This window comes from Sinocyclocheilus rhinocerous, unplaced genomic scaffold, assembly GCF_001515625.1.
Source record: "Sinocyclocheilus rhinocerous isolate Xijiao unplaced genomic scaffold, SAMN03320098_v1.1 scaffold1149, whole genome shotgun sequence".
NCBI lineage: Eukaryota > Metazoa > Chordata > Actinopteri > Cypriniformes > Cyprinidae > Sinocyclocheilus > Sinocyclocheilus rhinocerous.
In genome coordinates this window covers 429,509-437,242 of record NW_015664180.1, presented here as the reverse complement: position 1 = coordinate 437,242, position 7,734 = coordinate 429,509, and the positions used below count along the sequence as shown (strand labels likewise).

Sequence of the window (7,734 nt, the reverse complement as noted above, 5' to 3'; positions counted from 1 at the left end):
ATGACAGGTTTTCATGAAAGTGTTGGTCAGTTTGTCTGCTTGACAATCCCATTTTGCACTGCAACAATAAAACTGAAGTGAGATAAACAAACTGAGAAATGTTTCTTTTTAGTTAAAACAGATGTTGTCAAAGTTTTCCTTTGGGGACATAATTTGAAGTTGGAACAAGGTAATAAATTGCAATATATCGCAGAATATCGCAATATATTTAAAATCGCAATAATATTGTATCGTGACACAAGTATCGTGATAATATCGTATCGTGAGGCCTCTGGTGATTCCCACCCCTACTGTCTATGGGAAGGTCAGAGAGCTCTTGGAATGCATCAAAAATATCTTAATTTGTGTTCTGAAGATGAACGAAGGTCTTACGGGTTTGGAACAACATGAGTGTGAGTAATTAATGACAGAATTTTCATTTTTGGGTGAACTATCCCTTTAATACTGACATAAAACAGCATTGACTTGTATAATTTGACATTTTCTGAGTAATACTGAATATTCATGGGGAAATATGTCGGAAATATTTTCATTTATAATAATATTGATTGATATCTGTTCACTTGGCCTTGTAAATTTCAATTAAATGCTTTATGATAAATGAACAGTTAAACTTTTCTAAAATTCAGTATTGGACTTCCCTTTCGGTGAATCAATCTCTAATTTTGTGCTTTTACTTTCATTTTCATTTAGAACGCAACCTGAACCCAAAAGCGGCATGTCTGAAGCGACGTGAAGAGGAGAAAGTGTCCGGGGTGGTTGGAGACACTCAAATGCAGCTCTCCGGACCACATCCAGGACTGGGAGGAGATGGACGCAACTCTGTCAGTCACATGTGATCATGTGGTATGTTAATGTCCATTTAAACATTGCCTCACTTTGTGTAATCCAGGTTATGCAAACACTTTTTGGTCACTAGTTAGATTTTTTCACTATTGTTAATACAGTTAATAGTATACAATGGTTAGACACCAAAAATTAGAGATGCATGTTATCGCAACTGTATCGATTAACACTTATTTTAATAGCACTGTTAAAAGTGGTCTCAAGCAAATGTCAAAAACAAAATCCATTTTTATGCAATGTTGTAATGCCTTTTGTCATTTATTTTGACAAAATGCTATGGAATTTAAATATCTGCCATTTATCAGCCATAACATTAAAATAATTTTCCTCTTATTAGTCTAAAAAAATCAAGTGTTATTTTAGTAGTGTATATTAGGCATGGGCCGGTATGAGATTTTGACGGTATGATAACCTTAAGCAAAAATATCACAGTTTCACAGTATTGTTGTTACAGCTCTAAAATGTGTTAATTTAAAATGTCTGAGTAAAAAAAAACGGAACACAATATATTTTGAGCAACATACAGAATATTTGGAACAGTAGTATTTGTTTATTTTTTCTTTGATTTGTTTCTGAAATGTGGGCAAAAATAAGAAAAATAAAGACTGACATCTTTATTTAACTTAAATCTGTAATTACAGTTATTTAATTTTTGTTATATAATTCATATACATAACATTTATTAAACGGGCGTTTACACACTTCATATTTTCACATAAACGACATTTGGAAAATGATATGCATTGCAACGCAGTTTGTGCAAGTTCAGAACAGAGATAGGCTGCAATAAAACAATAAGCGGCCGGTTGCCGATCGCGTAAGTTCCAGAGGAAGCTCCTCACACCAACAGGAGGAGGAGGGTCGTGTTACTCTCTACACTGCACTCAACCTGAGGGATTCCTACACTTTCAGTCTTTGAGGAGACATGAAAAACAGCGCATACCGCAGGAACGGTATAACGGAAAATATTAGCGGTTTTGAAACCGTGAAATTTTCAAATCGCGGTATACCTTGAAACCGGTAATCGGCCCATGCCTAGTGTATATGTGATATTATAGTATTTAATATTTTAAATCCGCTTTTTTCTTTGTATTTTCAGTTATAGCCTATTTTCAGCTTTATTTTAATAATTGTGTTATGCACTTTGTCATTTTTAGTAGTTTTATTATATTTCTATGTAGCTTTAATTCATTTTTAATTGTTTTAGAACTTTAACTTAACTTATTTCAGTTAATTTCCAATGCAAGTTTTTCATCTAATACTAATATTTTATTTTAACATTTGTTAATATTAGTTAACTACATTGACATTGAGAAATACTTTTAAAGAACTTAAGGATTTTTAGTTAATGTTAACCAACATTTACTAATACATAAAGAACAGTAGTTGTGTCTGTTAATATCTAATTAGCTTAAGCTGACATAAACAATGAACAGTTGCATTTATTCACTAACGTTAAAGAGTCATTGTTAATTAATGTTAGTTAATGCATTAACCAGCATGAAGTAATTACTGTAAAGTGATACTTTTATTTAAAAGTAGCTTCATTTCAGTTACTTGAAATGATATTTTATAGTTTTAGTTAACAATAACAACTCTGATTGAAATCTGTTTTCTATTCTTAGAACCAGTGAACTTTCTTGGGGCTCCTGGAAGAAGTGACCTTGAATCTCTTCCACCGTTCTCATCCTCTCTGTGTGCATATAGTGACTCGGAAAGCATATCATCCACGAAATCAGACATGCACCTTCCAAAACTTTCCGGACACACGAACCGACCCGCCAAAACTGACACAGCAGATTTTGTCCGTGATCACTCCAGACCGCAATTACCAGCACAAATGTGAAGAACTCTTTCTCAAGTCATTTTGTATTTTTCTGCTTCCTTACAACAATGGATCATAGGAATAGACAAGTTCTGACCACAACTGACATTTGTTTTTCCACTTCAGAAAGAGAGTTTTGATCAAGAGACGAGACAGACGTCAATTTAATCATGGATTTGTGCCTAATTGTTACATTTTATATAAGATGCAAACTGCTTACTTGTGTGGAACAAAAAAAGTTTGGGAGTTGCTTGTATATGAGCAATTTTTCTTTTCTTTTTTTAAATGTGGTTTGTCATTCCCTACTGAAAGGTACAGTCTTACGTGTGTTGTGTAACCAAACCCCATGAGAAGTGGGGCGAACCTGTGGTGCTTTTGAGGACTGTGTATCCCAGCATGCCTCTGCTCTATGGGCCAGGGCTCTTTCGGAACGAGAGAAAAGCACACGGGCCATCGCAGCTCTCCAGACTGTTTTATCTTGGAAACATCACGCGTCATCAGCTCTCACGATGCCATTGACTAGTTCAGCCAATCGGAAGAAAGCGCATCATAAACTAGCGTGAGCTTCTGTTACTATGACAACAATGCTTGGATTCCATTGCGTCCCCAAGCACAAAATTGCCAAGTTGACCTTTCACTTCTTTCGTTTATTTTTTTCGCCAGAATACGTTCAATCATCACTCGCTCGCATCGACTCATTGTTGCCAAAAGTCTGAAAGCGTACACATGTCCACCTCACACATATGTAATGGATATTATTTTGATTTGAGAAAAAAAATGTAAGAATATATATATAAATATATATATTTTTGTTAGTCTATACATTGTAGAATTCTAAATAACAAAAACATATTAGTTTGAAGTGTAGAGTCTATAGCGCAAGTGAACGTTCAGAGACGCGTCGTACGATTTCAAGAAAAACCCTGCGTATATTTTCAGAAACGTAAGGTTTGGCCGAGGCGAGCCATGGTTCATTTTATCCCAGACGCCCCCTGATCGCTCTATGCTAATGAAGTAATGATAAAGAGAATTGATAGTGATGGTTGAGGGCGCGTCGAGGTTCAAAGCCTCGTGATAGTTTCCTGATTTCAGGGAACTGTACGTCACTAGAAGTGTTCTTAGGCAATGGTGTAGTGCGCAAGCAACGTTCACCATCATTTCAGTCTCGCCAATGCACATAATGCAACTGGTTTGAATGTAATATTCAAATGTACACACTCTCACGTCTCCATCAGGCTGGCTTACTCTGAGTTTAGTTGATTCATATTGTCATTTCAAGGTGTACGTCTCAACCCACTTTTCGTCATGTGCGTGAGATAAAGTTCCGCGCTGGTTTGAATTATGTATGTAGGAAAAAAATGGTGTTATAACCGGTGTAATTTTCGCAATGTCCACAATGGATATGATTTCTGAGTAATAACATTTCACCGTAAGGGGGATACTGAACTTAGGTTGTCCTAAAGTATAATGGAAACATAATATCAATTCTTGATGAAGATAAAAAGTTGTTGAACATTTATATATCGTGGCCTTCTTATTCTCAAGACTGTCATTTTTTGAGAGTGATGCCTTGTCAGTGCCTAAACTTACTTTCATTGTAAACTTGACCATTTGTTTTATTTCGAAAATGCAAAAATGTCTCATCCATCTTTTTGGTTTTGTTTTTCTTTCTGGAAGCATCTGTGTAGTATTTAATCTGCCATTTAGAAGCATTGTAGTCTTTCATTCTCATTATTATGCTGTGTGTGTGTGTGCACCTTTTTGGCAATTTTAGGATTCTCGTTCCGGTCATCTTTGGCTCGACTAGGTTGGAATTAGTTTTTTTTTGCTTTCAAGATGCTAGTGTCCTGTGATCTGTGAAGCACACGAGAAAATGTAAGGATCTTTGTCGAATTATCAGATGGGGGCCGGAAACACTTGACTGTTATGAGTAATTCTCAATTTATCCAGCTGATACCATCATATTTGTTTTGATAATATCCATAAAATATTTGAGTGCTGGACTTGGTTTTGCCTCCTGCTTAATGCTGAAGGAGAGTTGTCGTGTCATCAAAGATTCTCCTGTCTATAATTACTTTATTTTTCTCCCCAAAGCATTGAATATTCAACTAAAGTGAACATTTTGAATGAATCGTTGTGTGCCGAAGTAAGATTGCTGCCCATGATTTCCATCAGAATTAAGATGTGTGTGAATTTGACAGAACCTGGTGTTTTGCAGTTGCAGTAGGGACATGAACAATACTGCTGTTGTGTCTTCAGAGTGCCTCCGGTTTTTGTCATTATTATTATTTTTTTGTCTTTGTTTTTATAAATATATATATAAAGTAGGTATTGAGAACTGTCCTGTATATAACCGTAATGTAGCAATAAATGTGCCATTTTTAATAACAAAATTATAAAAAAAAAAAATTTCAATGTCTTGCTTTGGATCTTGTATACCTTCAAATGAGTTAAATAAAAAATAAAAAAACATTGTAATAAAAGTCTTACCATTGCGTGTCTTTGCCGAGAAATGCTTGGAGTAAAGAGAAATAAGGCCCATTCTACGGTGGCCGAGAAGTGCGAAGCAAATCACAATTCTGAAAACAAAATAAATTACAAACGCAAATGCAAGTCTAAAAAACAAAATAACAATTCAGAAAGCACAACAACAATTCAGAAAACATTATAACAAGTCAGAAAACACAGTGACAAATCCGAAAACAAATTAACAAATCAGAAAACAACGACAAACCCGAAAACAAATTAACAAATCAGAAAACACAATGACAAATCAGACAAACCGGAAAAGGTAGGTATAATTTGAGACAGCGCCATTGGTTTGGGATTACTCACCGCTGACTGGACGAGACATCTGTCAATCAACGTATACAAATCATTATGAAAATATAATTATATTTTCCTTAAAATGTTCTTCCTAACTTCAGGCCTTATTCTCATGTCATGTATAACTGTGATGTTCTGCAAAACAACAAGCTTTAAAACACTTTTTTCTTACTGGTGAAAATCAGATGATCAAATCTGTTTTCTCTCAGGTACTTCGCTGTGTAAGCTTCATTGTGAACATAACTCTCGTCAACGTAGTCCACATCAACAACAAAAATATATCTTGACTCCATATAGTGGTTATTTTGGGAAAATCCCAGGTATTTTGAGCAGTAGGATCATAAAAAATATGTGCTAATATAAATGCAAATTAAGTAGCCTATATAAAATTGCAAAATAAATCTATCTATCAGTACTTTTTTACGTAAGTACATAAAAAATCTAGTACTTTAATACTTTCACTTGAGTAAAATTGAAAAAGGAGTACTTTTACTTTTACTGGAGCAATATTTTATTATACAGATCTGTACTTTTACTCAAGTACTTGATTTACTTCGTCCACCACTGACAAAAACCAGCAACTCTAGAAGAAATGTTGTAGCAGTTAACATTTTTGACTCAAAGTAACAATAGCAATCAATTCAATCTGACATCAAAGGAAAAGTTTACCCCACTTTGTCATGTCAAATGAACTTGGTAAACAGTAACTATTAAAGCTTACCTGAGCCCAAAACGTGATGGCATCCACAACATGAGTGACAACCACCAGTTCCACTGGATCAATAAAAACAATAAGCAAAGTTCATTGATCAAACATTAGCTCGTAGGTAACGTTAAAACCACGAGAAAAGTGGCTACCCAGCTAACAGGGAACGTTCCCATAACTTTCACTAACGTTATGTAAATGTTAGAAAAAAACGTTCCTGACAACTCATTTTTGTTAGCTGGGTACTTACTTGTTTCAGGCTGAATCACGGACTGATCCATGAGATTTGCCTAAAGTCAACAACATGGCAGCCATTATATAAGAAGTTTTAGCTTTCAGCGGGGTTCTAATGATAGTAATTTGAGTTTTATTTTGAATATGAAGTCGACTTACCAACATTTATCGACCTGCTACTGAAATGTCCCTTGCTAGTCCACAGATCGATCAAAATCGGTCAATTGCGGTTTGTTCTGTAAGTTAAATTGCTTGTGGATAGCGAGAAATATACTGGCAATAAGTTCACTCTGGTAATAATGATGCAAACTGCTCAGTTTTAAGAATGATTAAAGTCTCCAAAGTTTAATTAACTTAGTTGTCACGTTCTCTTGTAGCTTTAGTGTTTTGTCGTTCTAAGTAAATGAAGCATACACGTTTTTTTTTAATGCTAATATTGCCACTGGGTAATATTTTAATTTTAACTACAACTGAACATTAATTTAGGTAAATGTAAAACAACAATTATCAACAACAAAAATATATCTTGACTCCATATAGTGGTATTTTGGGAAAATCCCAGGTATTTTGAGCAGTAGGATTATAAAAAAATATGTGCTAGTATATATTTAAATTAAGTAGCCTATATAAAATTGCAAAATGAATCTATCTATCAGTACTTTTTTACTTAAGTACATAAAAAATCGAGTACTTTTGTACTTTCACTCCAGTAAAATTGAAAAAGGAGTACTTTTACTTTTACTGGAGTAATATTTTATTATACGTATCTGTACTTTTACTCAAGTACTTGATTTGTGTACTTCGTCCACCACTGGTAATTTGTTATTTTGTTTTCAGAATTGCGATTTGCTTCGCACTTCTCGGCCACCGTACCATTCAGACCAAGAGAACGATAATTATACCGTCCACACACCAACGGACCATATCGTTCTGTTAAAAGCGCGCGATGCAGCTACGTCATCTGCCGCTTAAGATGCCTTGTGTTTTTTGGATTCTTTCCAATGTTTTTTTTTTATCGTTCATCGACTGACAAAAAAAAAAGTTCTTAAAGTGATTCCAGCTCAGTGTCGTTATGGTCAAATATAACCCGATTGTTTATAAACTTTAGTCTTTGGTGTGAACGGGCCTTTAAATCAATCATAACAAAAAAATTGCAGCGCAAAACCGATAGCTTTCAAAGATTTGATGCCACATAGGCTACATCAAAATTTGTTTAATTCTTCTAGACTAGTTCTTTCTCATTAGTAGCCAGGTAACTTATGAACTTTTGTTTGTAGGTGGACTGATAAAAAGTTCA

General features: G+C 34.7%; 1 protein-coding gene across 5 annotated transcripts in view; it reads left to right on the top strand.

Annotated features, from left to right (window-relative positions):
- The window catches only part of LOC107729684 (transcription factor E2-alpha), a 28,627-nt gene extending 23,494 nt beyond the window's left edge, over window positions 1-5,133 (top strand). For all 5 annotated transcript variants that reach the window (XM_016540347.1, XM_016540346.1, XM_016540345.1 and 2 more), the window contains 2 exons: window positions 694-846; window positions 2,472-5,133. In XM_016540347.1, coding sequence (XP_016395833.1) covers window positions 694-839 — 146 coding nt within the window. In that variant the 3' untranslated portion in view covers window positions 840-846; window positions 2,472-5,133. The remainder of the gene's footprint in view (window positions 1-693; window positions 847-2,471) is intronic.
- The last annotated feature ends 2,601 nt before the right edge of the window (window positions 5,134-7,734 follow it).